We start from the raw sequence: 19622 nt of genomic DNA, 5'->3' as shown, positions 1-19622 counted from the left end.
TTAAATTCTTAAATTCTTAAATTCTTAAATTCTTAAATTCTTAAATTCTTAAATTCTTAAATTCTTAAATTCTTAAATTCTTAAATTCTTAAATTCTTAAATTCTTAAATTCTTAAATTCTTAAATTCTTAAATTCTTAAATTCTTAAATTCTTAAATTCTTAAATTCTTAAATTCTTAAATTCTTAAATTCTTAAATTCTTAAATTCTTAAATTCTTAAATTCTTAAATTCTTAAATTCTTAAATTCTTAAATTCTTAAATTCTTAAATTCTTAAATTCTTAAATTCTTAAATTCTTAAATTCTTAAATTCTTAAATTCTTAAATTCTTAAATTCTTAAATTCTTAAATTCTTAAATTCTTAAATTCTTAAATTCTTAAATTCTTAAATTCTTAAATTCTTAAATTCTTAAATTCTTAAATTCTTAAATTCTTAAATTCTTAAATTCTTAAATTCTTAAATTCTTAAATTCTTAAATTCTTAAATTCTTAAATTCTTAAATTCTTAAATTCTTAAATTCCTAAATTCTTAAATTCTTGAATTCTTAAATTCTTAAATTCTTAAATTCTTAAATTCTTAAATTCTTAAATTCTTAAATTTTTAAATTCTTAAATTCTTAAATTCTTAAATTCTTAAATTCTTAAATTCTTAAATTCTTAAATTCTTAAATTCTTAAATTCTTAAATTCTTAAATTCTTAAATTCTTAAATTCTTAAATTCTTAAATTCTTAAATTCTTAAATTCTTAAATTCTTAAATTCTTAAATTCTTAAATTCTTAAATTCTTAAATTCTTAAATTCTTAAATTCTTAAATTCTTAAATTCTTAAATTCTTAAATTCTTAAATTCTTAAATTCTTAAATTCTTAAATTCTTAAATTCTTAAATTCTTAAATTCTTAAATTCTTAAATTCTTAAATTCTTAAATTCTTAAATTCTTAAATTCTTAAATTCTTAAATTCTTAAATTCTTAAATTCTTAAATTCTTAAATTCTTAAATTCTTAAATTCTTAAATTCTTAAATTCTTAAATTCTTAAATTCTTAAATTCTTAAATTCTTAAATTCTTAAATTCTTAAATTCTTAAATTCTTAAATTCTTAAATTCTTAAATTCTTAAATTCTTAAATTCTTAAATTCTTAAATTCTTAAATTCTTAAATTCTTAAATTCTTAAATTCTTAAATTCTTAAATTCTTAAATTCTTAAATTCTTAAATTCTTAAATTCTTAAATTCTTAAATTCTTAAATTCTTAAATACTTAAATTCTTAAATTCTTAAATTCTTAAATTCTTAAATTCTTAAATTCTTAAATTCTTAAATTCTTAAATTCTTAAATTCTTAAATTCTTAAATTCTTAAATTCTTAAATTCTTAAATTCTTAAATTCTTAAATTCTTAAATTCTTAAATTCTTAAATTCTAAAATTCTTAAATTCCTAGGTTCTTGGATGCAGCCATTTTTGTTACCATCTTAGATAACAGAAAACCTGATAAAATTTGAAGTATTTTTGGAGCTAGGATATAGGAAAATTTGCTTCGCTTTTTCTAAGTGACGGTTTGGTAAGATCATCGAGTGAGAACTGTTTCTTCAATTTAAAAGCTCAAGATGAGCAACTCTCTACGAAATCGGCCGATTTCGACCATTTTTATTTTTTGTATTTTTTGATTTGGCTCAAACTTTGTGGGGGCCTTCCCTATGACCAAATAAGCTATTTTGTGTCATTGGTTCACCCATACAAGTCTCCATACAATTTTGGCAGCTGTCCATACAAAAATGGTATGTAAATATTCAAACAGCTGTAACTTTTGAGTGAATTTTCTGATCAATTTGGTGTCTTCGGCAAAGTTGTAGGTATTATTGAGGACTTTTGAGAAAAAAATAGGTACACGGAAAAACAAATTTGCAGATTTTTTAATCAACTTTTTTTTCACTAAAACTCAATTTCCCAAAATAAGTATTTTTTGATTTTTGAGATTTTTTGATATGTTTTAGGGGACAAAAATCCGCAACTTTTGAGCCATAGAGAAACATGGTCAAAAAATCTGCCGCCGAGTTATGAATTTTTGAAAAAATAGTGATTTTTGGAAAAAATCGAAGTTTCATGCAAAAACAAGTTTGACATTATTTTTTAATGCAAAATTGAATTTGCAATCGAAAAGTACTCTACAAATTTTTTGATAAAGGGCTCCGTTTTCAAGATATAGCCACCGAAAGTTTGATTTTAGCGAAATTTTTGCAGTTTTTCAATTTTTAAAAATAGTGACCATGAGTGACCATTTCTAAAAATATTTTTTTAGGAATGTTCAGAAAATTTGCTATAAAATTGTCTAAGAGACATTGAAGATTGGACCTCGGGTTGCTGAGATAGAGCCGCTTTAAGAAAAAGAAACACAAAAATTGAAGTTTTCTAAGTCTCACCTAAACAACCCACCATTTTCTAATGACGATATCTCAGCAACCAATGGTTCGATTTTCAATGTTAATACATGAAACATTCGTAAAATTTTTCGATCTTTTCGAAAAAATTTTTTTGAAATTTTTTAAATCAAGACTAACATTTTAAAAGGGCCAAACATTGAATATTACGCCCATTTAAATGCTAGTCTTGATTTAAAAAAATTCAAAATATTTTTTTCAAAAAGATCGGAAAATTTCACGAATGTTTCATGTGTTGACATTGAAAATCGGACCATTAGTTGCTGAGATATCGTCATTATAAAATGGTGGGTTGTTTTGGTGAGACTTAGAAAACTTCAATTTTCGTGTTTCTTTTTCTTAAAGCGGCTCTATCTCAGCAACCCGAGCAATTTTATAGCAAATTTTCTTAACATTCCTAAAAAAATATTTTTAGAAATGGTCACTCATGGTCACTATTTTTAAAAATTGAAAAACTGCAAAAAAATCGCTTAAATCAAACTTTCGGTGGCTATATCTTGAAAACGGAGCCCTTTATCAAAAAATTTGTAAAGTACTTTTCGATTGCAAATTCAATTTTGCGTTAAAAAATAATGTCAAACTTGTTTTTGCATGAAACTTCGATTTTTTCCAAAAATCACTATTTTTTCAAAAATTCATAACTCGGCAGCAGATTTTTTGACCATGTTTCTCTATGGCTCAAAAGTTGCGGATTTTTGTCCCCTAAAACATATCAAAAAATCTCGAAAATCAAAAAATACGTATTTTGGGAAATTGAGTTTTAGTGAAAAAAAAAGTTGATTAAAAAATCTGCAAATTTGTTTTTCCGTGTACCTATTTTTTTCTCAAAAGTCCTCAATAATAACTTTGCCGAAGACACCAAATTGATCAGAAAATTCACTCAAAAGTTACAGCTGTTTGAATATTTACATACCATTTTTGTATGGACAGCTGCCAAAATTGTATGGAGACTTGTATGGGTGAACCAATGACACAAACTAGCTTATTTGGTCATAGAGAAGGCCCCCACAAAGTTTGAGCCAAATCAAAAAATACAAATAAAATCCTTTTCTGGTTTTGGTAGAGAATTGCTCAGATCGAGAATTTATTATAATTTTCAAATTTTATTAGTTTTCTTTATTTAGATTTAATTCAGTTTTTAGATCTAAAATTCTAAGTGTTGAAATTTTTGATTTTTTTTTTGCCAAAATGTTGGTTTTGGCTTTTCCCTCTTGTTTACCTAATCCTAGCAAAAATACATTTTCAGCGTTTCAAGATTCTGCGTATGAAATTGAATTTATTATGAAACTTATTTGTGTGTTTGTCGGAAAATTATTTTTCTTAAAATGACGCGGATTTTGCACGGATTGGGTTTTGGGATGGCGCGGATTTTTTTTTCGATTTCTCCGTAACAACCCTGAATAAAGGAATTTGAGAGTTTAATAATATATAAAATATGGTCTCTTCGGAAAAGTTGTTTCAACTTTATTTAATTGTCAGGTGCCTGCGATTCCCGTTACAGTTTATATAGAATTCCAATAATAATGTAACAGAAAAATCAGGCATGGGGTCCTGACTGTTATGATCCAGCATCCGCGATTTCATAGGGATTGTACAACTGCATTTTAAATATTTCCTGAACAACATTCAAGGGCTTACAAGGAGGAGTTCCCGTCGTCAGATCGAGCTTGAATTTGAAATCTATTTCAAAACACCCAAATATCTAAGTTTGATAAATAATTACTTTTTGAAAAGCTAGAGCAGTATTTTGTTTTTATTTTTATAAAATGTATTGATCGTTTGAATGATCGTCTGTAGGCTCTGGTCAAGGCAGAAAACTTTTTTTTTTAATTTTATTGCAAAAATATTTTTTGTGAAATTATTTAAGAAGATGTTTTCTTCAAACCGTTTACTTTAAATACAAACATTGTGAAAAAGACCTAGATCTTTTTTAAAACCGTAAACATGTACTTGAAAAATTCACATTTAATTGTATATTTTTCTTAGTTTTTCAGTTTTTTTTAATCTTTCTTAAGGTTCTGCAAAATTACATATTTTTTCAAGTTTTTGTCTCCAAAACCATTAGTTTTTTTTTATAAAAACACAATCAAAAATGGTATCGGCCAAAAGACAACAATTTTAAAATTAATTAATTCTTGAGTTTTTTTTTTAAAAGTGTCCTATAAGCTATTGTGTTTCATGTGTATAGGACCTATTCAAAAAAAAACTCTGGATTTTTTGGTAAAGGGCAACATTTTAAATGACATCACTAGATAAAAAAAAACATAGGACCTTTTTATGATTGCTCATTTTGGATGTTCGATAAGGAAAACATGATTGACAAAATAAAAAAAAAGTTTTTAAGTTTTTGCAGAATCCATCATTAAAAAATAAAATAAAAAAGTCATTGAAGTTTTTTAATATCTTAACCCTTTCAGGCCTGAATTTTTCTGAGCTGTATTAATCTACAATTTTGGTACCAGTAGTTCAATTTTTCCATGAGTAAACAGAAACTACAAAAAAAAAGTTACATTTCATTATTGGACGTTCTGGGTCCTCCAAAGTGTCCTGGAATACAGATCTTGGAGTCTACCGCCGTAACAACACGATTCTACCAAGTTTCCGATTATGGTTCATATTCAGTGATGTCCCTGGGACCCTTTGGCAACACTATGAGCAATGTGGATCACTTTTGGGATGTTCTGGGTCCTCCAAAGTGTCCTGGAATACAGATCTTGGAGACTACCGCCGTAACAACACGATTCTACCAAGTTTCCGATCATGGTTCATATTCAGTGATGTCCCTGGGACCCTTTGGCAACACTATGAGCAATGTGGATCACTTTTGGGATGTTCTGGGTCCTCCAAAGTGTCCTAGAATACAGATCTTGGAGTCTACCGCCGTAACAACACGATTCTACCAAGTTTCCGATTATGGTTCATATTCAGTGATGTCCCTGGGACCCTTTGGCAACACTATGAGCTATGTGGATCACTTTTGGGATGTTCTGGGTCCTCCAAAGTGTCCTAGAATACAGATCTTGGAGTCTACCGCCGTAACAACACGATTCTACCAAGTTTCCGATTATGGTTCATATTCAGTGATGTCTCTGGGACCCTTTGGCAACACTATGAGCTATGTGGATCACTTTTGGGATGTTCTGGGTCCTCCAAAGTTTCCTGTAATACAGATCTTGGAGACTACCGCCGTAACAACACGATTCTACCAAGTTTCCGATCATGGTTCATATTCAGTGATGTCTCTGGGACCCTTTGGCAACACTATGAGCTATGTGGATCACTTTTGGGATGTTCTGGGTCCTCCAAAGTTTCCTGTAATACAGATCTTGGAGACTACCGCCGTAACAACACGATTCTACCAAGTTTCCGATCATGGTTCATATTCAGTGATGTCCCTGGGACCCTTTGGCAACACTATGAGCTATGTGGATCACTTTTGGGATGTTCTGGGTCCTCCAAAGTTTCCTGTAATACAGATCTTGGAGACTACCGCCGTAACAACACGATTCTACCAAGTTTCCGATCATGGTTCATATTCAGTGATGTCCCTGGGACCCTTTGGCAACACTATGAGCTATGTGGATCACTTTTGGGATGTTCTGGGTCCTCCAAAGTGTCCTGGAATACAGTTCTTGGAGTCTAGTAATGCTAAAGGGTGCCAGCTCCTGGCGGGTTTCGCTTTGTAAGCGAAAGGATGGCTTGAATCCCATCTGGCGAGGCAAAAGGGGTAGGTGGCGGTCGAGGGAGGATTTTGACTGCAGCGTTAGTTGAATTTGTTCAAGTCATAAACCTCCCAAAACCCAAAACATTCAATCTCTCAAACGATCTGTGGGCGGCTGAATCTGAGCATTGAAAAACTCTGTAGCAATACACGGAGAAATGCCTCAACTGCAACTTTCTACTCGCTAACATAGTCTCAGGCAAAATTCGAGCTGAAAATTGGGCTATATGATCGGTATCGAACTCTATATGGGTCAAAAATATACGAGGTTTCCCCTCAATCTCACTTATCTCCACGTCCGCGGATTGGTTTCTCGTGTTCGTCAAAGGGTCCCAGGGACATCACTGAACCATGATGAACCATAATCGGAAACTTGTTAGAACCATGTTGTTACGGTGGGAAAATCCAAGATCTGTATTCCTGGACACTTTGGAGGACCCAGAACATCCCAAAAGTGATCCACATAGCTCCGAGTGTTGCCAAAGGATCCCAGGGACATCACTGAATATGAACCATAATCGGAAACTTGGTAGAATCGTGTTGTTACGGCGGTAGACTCAAAGATCTGTATTCCAGGACACTTTGGAGGACCCAGAACATCCCAAAAGTGATCCACATAGTTCATAGTGTTGCCAAAGGATCCCAGGGACATCACTGAATACGAACCATAATCGGAAACTTGGTAGAATCGTGTTGTTACGGCGGTAGACTCCAAGATCTGTATTCCAGGACACTTTGGAGGACCCAGACCATCCCAAAAGTGATCCACATAGCTCATAGTGTTGCCAAAGGATCCCAGGGACATCACTGAATACGAACCATGATCGGAAACTTGGTAGAATCGTGTTGTTACGGCGGTAGACTCCAAGATCTGTATTCCAGGACACTTTGGAGGACCCAGAACATCCCAAAAGTGATCCACATAGCTCATAGTGTTGCCAAAGGGTCCCAGGGACATCACTGAATATGAACCATAATTGGAAACTTGGTAGAATCGTGTTGTTACGGCGGTAGACTCCAAGATCTGTATTCCAGGACACTTTGGTGGACCCAGATCATCCAAAAAGTGACCCACATAGCTCATAGTGTTGCCAACGGGTCCCAGGGACATCACTGAATATGAACCATAATCGGAAACTTGGTAGAATCGTGTTGTTACGGCGGTAGACTCCAAGATCTGTATTCCAGGACACTTTGGAGGACCCAGATCATCCCAAAAGTGACCCACATAGCTCAGAGGGTTGCCAAAGGGTCCCAGGGACATCACTGAATATGCACCATAATCGAAAACTTGGTAGAATCGTGTTGTTACGGCGGTAGACTCCAAGATCTGTATTCCAGGACACTTTGGAGGACCTAGATCATCCCAAAAGAGATCCAAAGGGATCGAAGTGGTCCCAAATGGTCGTGAGGATGTGACTGGTAATAACTAAACTTTATTTGCCTTGAAAAATCGTTGTAAACCTGAATTATCTTCAACATTTTCTGAAGTTTCCAAATTTCAGGTTTTCAGGATGTTCTAGGTCGTCAAAAAGGCCATTAACAACCACTCAAAAAATTTTTCCTAGGTAGAGAAACTCATAAATTACAACTTTGCTGAACAATGTTATATGTTTTGAGCACTGTGTGATTTTATACAACCGAATTTCGGTATGGGTCATATATGACCCATCAGGCCTGAAAGGGTTAAATTTCCAATATTCAAAAAGGAAAATGCATGAAACCATAAAAACGCTCCATACAATATGTTAGTAAAAAAAGAAAATAAAAAAATTGGTGGTCTGGAGAAGTCAGGGAAAAGTCAGGGAATTTTATTTTGGGATTTGGATCGACACCATGTAATACTTGCAAAAAATATTGCCACCTTCTAACCTTGTTCTCACTAATACTAGTTTTATGTTAAAGTGTTGCATGATTAGAAAAAGTGTTGAACCTGCATAATTGGTTTTGCACTTTTCAATGACGTTGGGAAACATATTTGCACCGTTAAAATTAAATTGTTATTGATTATTCAAATGTTTGACCTCAAACCTGAATTCTTTGCTGTTCCCAAGTGATTTACTTCCCAAACTAGCGCATTTATCAAAAGTTACAAGTTATTTTGCACCAACAAGTGTGTGCCTCAAAATCGAAAACAAAACGTGACCAATCGGCCAAAAACTTTGCTCTGTTCGAGAAGTTTTCGTGAATAACCCTCACCATTTTTTTTTTTCTCAATATTGAAGAAAGAACATCTTAAGTATTTCGTATACATTTTTGTTAATGTAAAAAGAAAACATTTCACAATATAAATAAAATTAATCGTGACCTTAATTGATCGAATTTGTGAAAAAATCGTACTGCAGAGGGATACCTTCCAAGCGTTGCAAGGGGAAGTTTCGGTTCAACGACGACTTAACCGGACGACCTTGCTCGGAATGCTTGATGTCGACTGATGTGTAGTTCCTTGTATAGGGTCCCCGGCTGCAAATATCCGTCAGACTTAATCTGTGGTCACCAGGTCAGTAGTCCCAAGCAGAGGCCTGCTCTCTTGGAGCTGGTCAAAAACCGCCTCCAAGGTTCCTGTGAACTGCACCCAAGTCATTATCCGCGAGTTTATTCACTCTGACAGGTTGAATCATCCTATTACCGCGTTGGTGAGCGAGATTAGGATCGGGGACGGGGGTTCAGTATCGTCTTCGACGCTGCGGGATGTGTATACCGTAGCATTGACATTGAAACTTGCTTATGTTTGCGAATGCAAAGCTCTGAAATCCCAACAGCGCGGAGTTGGGGGGAACGTAAACCCTAGGAATCCCACAGTCGGCGTCATCTTTTGGGTGCGGGGGATTTGTTTTTGCCGTGGATTTGCTTCATATCGTCGTTCAAGTCGTTGGGATTTTTTCTCTCTGCGTCTGCCAATTGAATCTCTAAAAATAAAACATAAACATAAAGTTTTTTTTTGCGGTGGAGCACTTTTTGGTGGTGGAACGTGCTTTAGTTTCAATTTCGTATGTGCGCCAGCATTTGGCCATAATGTCACCGAAATTTGTGCAAAAATAGCTCCATAAACCGGCGCGCGGAGCGAACCCGCACAGCATGTTGGGCTGTTTTGATTTCTGGCTTTCCCGCCGCCGGTGGGGGTTATTTTTGTTCCGATGCAATATTTAACCAGATTTCTTGGCAACCCCAAGGACATGCGTGACCGTCGTCGGAGTGTGGTGTACTTGAAGGGCGAAAATGCCGGTCCCCCATTTTCCGTCCCGGGGAAAAATTTCCCGGAAATTTCCGGGATTTCCCGTAAAAAAAATATCTCCAAAAACTTTGAATCAAGGCTAACATTAAAGAAGGGCCACACATTCAATATTATGCCGTTTTGAAATGTTAGTCTTGCTTTAAAAATATTCAAAATATTGTTTTCGAAAAGATCGGAAAATTTCACAAATGTTTCATTTTTTAACATTGAAAATCGGACCATTAACCCTCTACAACCTAACCCCGCCTTTAGACGGGCTTCGATCTAAAAAATCGCCAAAAATCAATTTTCCAACCGATTTTTGATCTTTAAAAAGCATTGGAAAAAAGAACTCATAAAATTTTAGAAAATTACCGGGCTGGAAGTTTAACTTGTTTTATGTGACTTTGCCAATGTTTTTAAAAATGTCATTTTTTTAGGGGCCAACTTTGGCTGTGTTTTTTACTAACATTTCCTATATTTTCAGTAAAAAGAAGTATGCAGTAATTTTTGTAGTGTCCCAGACTATGCCTCTACGCATTTTTTTGCAATTTAAATGATGATGGTGCCATTCTATAGGAGAAAATGTGAAAAACATGCAAAAAATTTAAAAAGTAACTGTAAAAACGTGAAAAAATTAGATAGGCAAAATGTTATTATATTAGGTGGTAGAGTAGGACAAATACTACCAAAAAGCATAAGCATAAGCATAAGCATAGGTGCCCACCCGCAGTTGCTACTCCGTTATTGACCAGGACCTCCAGAAGTTACATCCACGAGCCGTGGAAGATGAGTGGGCGCTATCTTTCCTCGCTTCGCAACTTCTCAAAGGCCCCTATCATGCTGATCAATACCGGCGCCGGCCACGACCAGTGGTAGAGTCACGGGGAAGTGGATGGGAATGTTAGTCCGATACTTGAGTGATAGAGACCGCCCAATCGACTGCTTCTCCGACAAAGTATCACATGAGTTTTGAGGGGGTTAGTAGATGGGTATGAGGTCAGGATTCACGAGTGGCAGTGATGTGACCATGAGCATTTTGTTTATCGGTTGAAAATTTTAAATCTTAGGCAGCCGGCTGCGGAAAGATAAATAATTGATTATTTAAAAAAGTTTTTAAATCGAACGCGTGCCAACCGAGCAGTAGTGCTATGGGCTGGACTTATCAGTATATTTTTACTGTTTGTACAATTTAGATAACGCGAGCAAATTTCAAAAATAGTAAATAAAAGACGCTTTACTCTTCATAAAATCGATAGTTTGGCGAGTTAATATTAAAACTGCCTGATGGAATAAATTATTACAATCAACGAATATAAACGAAAAGAAAACAATGTTTTCACTATAAAAATTTAACACATTATTTGGATTGTATCAATCTACTGGTACAGTTGACAAACTAACGAAACGACAGCAAAATGATCAAGAACGCGTATACTAAATTATTAAATAATGACCCTTAACGATTAATTTCAATAAGATATGATTTGGATTTAGCGACCGATTTTGTAGATTTTACGCGGTAAAAAAATATAAAAACGAATGCATTTATATAATAAGAACGCTCTCACCCAGATCCAGCATCCACCTTGGCATACAGTAGTTGATAAGCGCCTCCACAGCGCCTGGTTGGTTGGTCGCTCAAAGCGATCGAAAATTACAGGTAGCTGCTGTTTAACCATGCTCTCCCGGGATGGCACCACCCATTTTACGGCGACATACATTTAGCATTTGTCCCGCCCGTGTGGATCAATCGGGCCGCGCACTGGACTCACAATCCAGAGGTCGCCGGTTCGAATCCCGCGGCGGGCGCTCTAAAATTCTTTGTGTAAATATGGGTATTCGGCGCCGTCGCTCCGTGCCATACTTTCATACACTTAGGAGCCCAGGGCGGCGAAGTCCTTGTAGATAAAAAGGAAGACACTAGTGGTTGGTACTAGCAATGGTGGCCGACAGCTATAAAGTCAACTTCGTTTTTTTTTTACATTTAGCATTCATATTTTTAGCTAAGATTTTCGGACTGATTTTTCTAATTCCTTCTCACTTTACTGTAGTTAAGTCTGCAGATTTCTTCTAAAATCTGTATAACCCGATTTCGCCCTTACGAAAAATTCCACTCTTCCTTAGCTGTCAAACATTAACTGCAGAATCCACCTCTTGTGATTCATCAACCACTACCAATACACTCACACTTCAGGCAAAGCCTGCTTCGACTGCTTTGACTCAGCCAAAAGCGATGCGTTCACACACTCACACACGCATTCTGCTTTCCTGGCCCCTCGCTCCGTCCGTCGTTGATGGACCGTTGATGGACCACGACTCCAAAGCACCCGGCCAAGACTGGGGAAACCTGGACCCCTTCTAAAGGGGACAGGACAATCATGTGGCAACTTCCATGGAAACACTCCGGTAGGTCGGCCAATCCAATGCACTCCCACAAACTCACTAGCACAGCAAGCTTGAAACAAAACTGCTTCCGAGAATGAGAAAAAAAAACCACAATAACCGAGGAAAATCCGGATTTTAAACCGCTTTGGATCAAAAGCCGACGAGAAACCGATCGACCTTCAATTTCAGGGACACTCCCGGGCCGTTCTATCAAATCTTCCGGATGAAATCCATAGAAAAACACCATTTAAAACGCGCGCACTAGGAAAACGAACCGCACTCCACTTCAGAAATTCACTATTCCCTTCTTTCAATAATTTCTTTGCCAACATAATTTCAATCTTATTGGATTTTAGCCTTCCGCTTTGCACCCTTCCTGAACTGTCACAACAACGACCGATGAGCATCACGTTCCCGTTCGTGAGGTTAGCCCCTGACAGTCGACATAACAGTCGACGTAACTGTCGATAGAAAACGATTCCTTCCTAAACTTGATGAAAATGCACCACATTCCGGCGTAAATCACTAAACTCCGTGAAAATCTGATAACAGCCCTCTCAAACTGCACTCTAAAACCACACACGCGCCCGAAACTAGTCGAAAACACAATAAAAACGCGAAAATTCGGCGGAGCTCCTCGGCGACGAACCGGCTCCGATCACAGACAACTGGATCCTCCAGTAGGCCAAATACTACCAAAAACAAACATAAACTGAACAAGATAAATGCAAATTAAAATACTAAAAATAAAACAAGAAAAACATAAAACAAGAGATGTAAAGTTTTTCGTAGAACAAAAGTTGCTCAAAATGACCTCCTGAACACGGGAAAAATAAACATTTTCGAAAAAAAAATTTGGGCAGTAGAGGGTTAAGGGAACTATACCCTTTGTCAGCCTATTTCTATTATCGGCCTATCAGCACTTTGATCATGAATTGTAGCTTTCATAAATGACTGTTCCAACGTAAAAAAATAAATAAAAGTGAGCAAGCAACTCTCCATTGTTGATACATCTGAAAATGTTGATTTAATAGCGGAAAATGGCAAAAGTGATGAAAATTGGTCGAACGGCTTAGAGTGATTAAAATGGGTATATTTCCCCTAGTTGCTGAGATATCAACATTAGAAAATGGTGGGTTGTTTGGGTGAGAATTAGAAAACTTCAATTCCAGAGTTTTTTTTTTAAAGGACCAATAAACTATTCTTTTATATGTTTATAGGACCTAATAAAAAACAACTCTAGAATTTTCCTGTTTCTTTTTCTTTAAGCCGCTGTATCTAAGCAACCAGAGGTCCAATCAATGTCTCTTATACAATTTTAAAGCAAATTGTCTAACCTTTTCAAAAAAAAAAATTTAGGAATGGTCACTCATGGTCACTATTTTTAAAAATCGAAAAACTGCGAATATTTCTCTAAAGTCAAACTTTCGATGGCTATATCTTGAAAACGGAGCCTACAAATTCAATTTTACATTAAAAAATCACAATTTTTTCCATAAATCACTTTTTTTTCAAAAAATCGTGACACGACGGCCGATTTTTCAAAAATCAAAAAAATACAAATTTTGTGAAATTGAGTTTTGTAAAAAAAAGTTAATTAAAAAATCGGCAATTTATTAAATAGTCCTCAACAATACCTACAACTTTGCCGAAGACACCAAATTGATCAGAACATTTACTCAAAAGTTACAGCTGTTTGAATATTTACGTACCATTTTTGTATGGACAGCTGCTAAAATTGTATGGAGAGTCTTGGAGAATTGAATGGGTGAACCAATTTCACAAAAATAGCTTCTTTGGTCCTAGGGAAGGCCCCCTCAAAGTTAGAGCCAAATAAAAAAAGATTAACAAAATCCATTTCCGGTTTTGGTAAAGAATTGCTCACAATCTAAAAAAAAATTCTAATTCATCATTTCACAGAAAAAAATCAATAGCGCAGAATATAATTTGTTGATGATTATCCTTTTTCTATATTTTCTAGATGACAAACATTTAATTTTTGGTCAAAATTCATTCGTCAGTGCTGCCATTCTTTTTTCGAAAAAGGTCATGAATTCGGAAAATTTGGAAAAAGATGAAATTTTCATTATGGACATTTTCTGACCATTCGAAAAAAAAAATCAGGGATGCTTTGTCATGACTTCTACAGCTAAAAAAGCAGCGTATTTTACAAAAAAAAACAGTTTTGTCACTTATTCGAAAATGTTGCACGATATAAAAATTTCTTTAACGTAGTTTTTAATTGCATTTTTTCGTCAGTATGCAAATTCATGATTTTTTTTTAAAGAAACTGTTAAATGAATTTTTACACACACACTGTGAAATGAATTTTTACCAACGTCATATTCTTATAATTGGTCGCAGTGGTATTAAGGCTCTACAAAAAAAAACCTCATTTTTGTTATATAAAACTTCGATAAAGAAGAATTATCAATAAATTCTTTTTTTTTGTGAAAGATTGAATAAAAAAATGGGTAGATATTTTTCAAAGTTTTATTTTTTTAAGAAGTCCCTAGCAATACTTACCTAGCAATACCAGCCGAAGACACTAAATCGATTAGAAAATCCGTTCTAAAGATACAGATTTTGGGATATGCCAATAGCCTTTTCGTAAAAAAGTACTCATAAGGTTTCATCCAAATAAAAAAATACAAAAATTAATTTTGATCATTGTAGGAAGAATGGCTCTGTTTTTTTTTTCTTCAGTAATTAATTTTTTATTATCTGTCCTTTATGGGTCTGATTAAAACCCATACTAGAGGACGACTGAGAATTCATGTGATATTTAAATTAAAAATATGGTCAAATTTATATTTGTTAAAAATATTCAGCGCCGTCAAGTTTCAGTAGCCATAAATAATTTCCCCATCTTTGTTAATAAGAAATACATTTGTTTATATCCTGACACTGAAATAAAAAAAAGTACCAAATTCCTAAATTCTAGGAATTTTGCCTCCTTTTCTTATTAGGTAATCCAAAAAACCCAATTACTAAATTAGGAATGGAGCCAAAATTCCTAGAATTTAGGAATTTGGTACTTTTTTTTATTTCATTCTATGAATTCTATTGAAAAATAATATATTTTTTATTTAAACTTTATTTCATTTAAAAATTAACGCCACTTGTCTGTGACAATAAATTTCCACGACTTTTTTTCAAGCTGTCTTAATTCGCCATTTCGTTGACATTATATCACCAAAAATCCCAGAATGGTTGACGCACTAACTAAATAACCACCATTACGGCATGTTTATGGCGACCCAAGAATCTCTCCGTTCTACCTAATTGTAGGGATGTCAACCAAGTCAAGTCAGCGCCACATGAGTCGTCGTGTGATTTGCTCTATGAACTCGTTGCTGCGGGTCTGCTCCCGAGCAGCTTGAATCAGTCACTAATTGACTTTTGTTATATTGTTAGTTGGTACTACGCTGGCCGGCCGCGGCGGCGGCGTCACAATTTCCCAACTAATTTAATTCAATAAAGTGACGGAATTCGAACTTGCGAGCGCTTCTGCGGCCGAGAGTGACATGAATCTGTACAAGTGTCGGCGGCGCAGCCGCGACGCTGAAATTGATACACGAGCCTACCCGGAATTTCACCTTAACGGTCATTGAAGACCGGCCCCTTTTCCGGCAATTAAATCATTCCGCACGCAACCGTAGGCGATTTAAGGTTGAGATTTGCTCGTCCAGATGAGCTGCGCAACCCTGGGCGCAATTTCCTCTCGTTGACCTAGATGGCCCCACGCAATTAGAACTTCTTGTTAGAGATCCGTAAGGTATCGCCGTCGTCTTCAACTGTAGAATTTTTGTTTACATTTTTGCTAACCCGCCCAGCAGGGTAATATCCGTGTACGCCACGGTGGCGTCGTCGTCGTCGTCGCAGTTGTTGATGGTTATAAAATAGTAACTTCAACCTTTTGGTCCTGTGCCAGACCAGATCAGACCAGACCAGAGAGGTGCAGACTGAGACGAAAAGTGCAAATAAATAAACCAAATTGATGGCCGGTGATGATGACGATGGCGTCAGGAGATGGGATTGCCCAGGGTGGTCCTGAAAAAGCACTACGGATTAGCAGAACTGCATTTAAAGGTTACGATCTAAACAAATCATAAAGTTGCTTTCAAATCTGGATCAAAACTATAACTACGATTGTTTATTTGAACTTCCCCCAAGTAAATAGTTCAAGAGTGGCGCCACACGGGACCACCTTTTTCAAGGTCGTCACCCGTTCGAACACTATTTCATAACTAAATAAACACACACGTTGACGTCGACTCGGTCGTTCCCTGATAAGAGATAACGGATCGTTGATCCCCGCCCATCAACCACTATACCAATTACTAACCTGATTTCTTCTTCTTTTTCTACAGTCCCTCGCACAAACCACAATCGCCGATGATACCGGCGGCGGAGGAGGAACATCCCCGGCGAGGACCGGGGACGGCACGTGCGTCTGGTACGGCGTGTGCAACGTGGCGGGCTCGCCCAGCCTGCAAACCAGCCAGTATTGTCCGTACAACGGAACCGCCCGACCGGTGGACGACCGGACGCGGGACCTGCTCCAGGTGTGGTGCAAACATCTGCTGGTGGACGACGCCGTCACGTGCTGTGACGCACAACAGGTCAGTAGCTATAGTCTCGTCCGCGGTGGAAAGTTACCGTGAGAAGTCGTGTTAGGCCTAGGGAAAATCTCAAACTTGGACACAACAATGAGTTGCATTCTAGTTAGCATTCAACGACTTCGGAGAGAAATCGCTCTCTCCCTTGGCAATGAAACGCAAAACTGCTTCCGTCTGCGTTTAGCGGTGGTCCGATGTGGTCAGACGATGTGGACGTAAACAGAAACGCTCCCCTCGCCGCGCTCCTTCCACTTTGATGATGATGATTATAGGGTGGAATAGTTGGTCACACTGGCTTTCTAATTAGTACAGTTAGTGTTTGGGCTGTGCCAATTATTTATTTTGGGGTTGCTTACTGTTTACAATGAGGAGCGGACAAGTTCAACGACATGCGCTATTTTTGTCTTGCGTGATTGGATGAATGATTCAAAGTAATTTAATTTTGAATCGATTTTACTCTGGAATTGTTATGTGTTGTGCTGTTGCTAAGCATCTGTTATTTTCAGACTAAACGTTGAGTTCAATAGAGTTTTTGTCCTAACTTTTGATAATTGTTGTTAAATTTTTCACTTCATACTGAAGCCCCAAAAAATTGAACTTTATCAGGTTGAGAATACGGTCAGGGTGGCCACCTCGAAAAAAAACTGGAAAACCGGTAAAACAATAATAGTTAGGCCGTTGCAAATATTTTTTGAAGTTTATGTCCTTCGACTCTGACCAAAGTCGAGGGGGGCAAAAAAAAATAAAATTTTTATTTACGAGCTACGATTTTAACATTTGAATGAAAAAAGTGTTTAAAAATGCATTATTGAATGAGAAAAGTGTTTAAAAATGCATTATACACCTGTCCAGTTGTTTTGCAATCATTAGTTTCCAAAATACCTAAGTATTAACGAAAATTTATTTTTTTGCCAAAAATAAAGTTTTTGCGGTGCTGTACATTGGAATTTCATAAACATTCAAAATATTTTAAATCCAGCCCAAACATGCGAAATACGATTATCAATGGTAGAAAAATGCGTTTTAGATTGTTACAGGTGATTTGACTTTTATTTTCATTAAAATTTTGAAGTTTTTTGAAAAAAAAAATTGTTTTGCTCCCTGATTCTTTGGACCAATTTGGGGGGGAACTGCCAAATGAATTTAAACCATCTTGTGTTATAACTCTAATGATGGCATTTCCAGTAATAAAAAATATCATGATCATGATTGTTTATGCTGTAATGTGAAGGAAGAATTAAAAAACGGATTATTTTTTAAGAATTCAAATATTTTAATAGAATTTTTCTCATCATTACCTACAATGGTTCTAAAGATACAAAATTGATTATAAAACCGTTTTAAAGAAATCAATTTAAAATTATTTTTACAGTAGCACTTAGAAATATTTTTTTGACAAGTGCTAAAATTATATGAATTGTACTACAAAAAATGTAATACCGAACTTATAATGCAAATTGGCTTTTTTGGTAACAAAATTACAGCCAATTATACGAAAATTAAAAAAAAAATTAAAAAATTGGCACAAACATTAAATTAATGTTGTATTTAAACTTTGTATCTTATAAGATTCTCTACCCAGTTTTTTTTTCAAAACGTCCTGATAGCCATTTCCTGCTTTCCGGTAAAGATATTTACACAATTCTCAGGAGTCTCGGGAGAAAACCGGGAAAAATTTGGCATTTGAAAATCAGAATCTAGTGGCCTCCCTGGAATACAATTTTATGTTCAAAAATTATAAATTTCTAAAGACTTGATGACATAATAACAGGTAATGATAGGAAGTGGTAGAGTAAACCGAATACTATCAGAAACAAACATCATCTAAACAAGATGCATCAAGCAAACATAAATCAAAAGAAGTAAAGTTTTTCGAAAATCAAAAGCTGCACAAAATGACCATAAACATGGAAAAAATATAATTTTCCGAAAAAAATGGAACTTAGAGAGTTGAAATATTTTAAATATCAAAATGATATTTTTTGTTTCGTGAAATCACAAAAATTTATTTAAAAAATCGTAAAATATCACAAAAATAAAAAATGTTTGCAAAGCTATAAAAGAAAGATCTTGAAACTAGACTTTGCCAACGTTTGAATTAAATATTATATGAAAACTTCTGTCATGAAACCCACATATTTCTTCATGATTGACTCACCGGTCTTAACTCCAAGGGGTTCTCGGATGACTCAGAACATCCCAATAAGTTGTTACAACATTGCACTGTAGCCTTCCATACTCACTGAAGCAGTCTGGGTAAGATTCGGTTTCATAATCTTGAAGTTTCGACTTGTTTCTATGGTATGCCTCTTGCACAATCGGTTCAAACGGATAGAAACAAGAAAAGTCATGATTCAATCATGCTATGACATATCAGAACTCACAGTTTTTGCTGATACGCGTCGAATGAAGTCAAGATGATCGAAATCCATAATAAAATAGAGATTTTATGAATGATTTTAGAAATAGCAAAAATTCGATTTTTTGTACATTTTTACCCAAAATTCTCAAACTAACTTTTGAACCCCGGGGTTTAGATAGTTGGTACAGAAGACTTTTTTCCATGTCTCGACGAGATCTTTCGAATAACGTTGGACCCGTTCGTGTACAGTTTTTGTCAGTGTCAGTTTTTGATGCTGAATCGATTGATATACATGAAGGTGGGTCTTCGAACTTTTCGTGAAAAGTGCATTTTAGAGCTTTACCACAGTTAGGAATGCAAAAAACTACTAGACTAGATAATAGGGTGCCCAATATATAGGACTTTTTTTTCGAAACCTCACCCCACAAGCTGAATATTGTTCCTTGAGCTATTTTAGTACATACTCTGGGCCAAATATTAGCCAAATCGGTCAATCAGAAAATGTTCGAAAAAAAAACAAAATTTCTTAAGGTATGGTCTGCACGGAGCGCTGCTTGCATCCAAATATTCCCAAAAGTGAGATTCTCATTGGAAATTTAATGCTCTAGAACTATGTAGAACATTCCAAAGTTGTAAAACTCGATCCTAAAAAGTTATAAGCGATTTAAAAATGTCATTTTTGCATGAAAAACTTTATTTTTTTACCCAAAAATCGTTTTCCGCTTGTGGGGCAGGGGGTCATTTTTTCTGGGCACCCTACTTAATTAATACTGCAATTTTGTGAAAAATTCTGAAAAGTATTTCACTACATAGCATTAATTTAGAGCTTTTCTTGATTATCCTGTGAATAGTCTCAATCTTTTTCATATATTTCATGAATAT

The 19622-nt window shown here is 35.5% G+C and overlaps 1 protein-coding gene across 5 annotated transcripts in view; it reads left to right on the top strand.

The window, feature by feature from the left end:
- LOC120422000 (NPC intracellular cholesterol transporter 1) overlaps window positions 1-19622 on the top strand; it is an 82867-nt gene that overhangs the window by 25398 nt on the left and 37847 nt on the right. For all 5 annotated transcript variants that reach the window (XR_005606065.2, XM_039585310.2, XM_039585315.2 and 2 more), the window contains exon 2: window positions 16130-16381. Coding sequence is in view for 4 of the 5 variants with exons in the window: in XM_039585310.2 (XP_039441244.1) it covers window positions 16130-16381 (252 nt within the window). In the remaining variant the exon portion in view is untranslated. The remainder of the gene's footprint in view (window positions 1-16129; window positions 16382-19622) is intronic.

Source organism: Culex pipiens, chromosome 2 (assembly GCF_016801865.2).
Source record: "Culex pipiens pallens isolate TS chromosome 2, TS_CPP_V2, whole genome shotgun sequence".
Taxonomy (NCBI): domain Eukaryota; kingdom Metazoa; phylum Arthropoda; class Insecta; order Diptera; family Culicidae; genus Culex; species Culex pipiens.
This window is presented reverse-complemented; position numbering and strand designations above follow the sequence as displayed.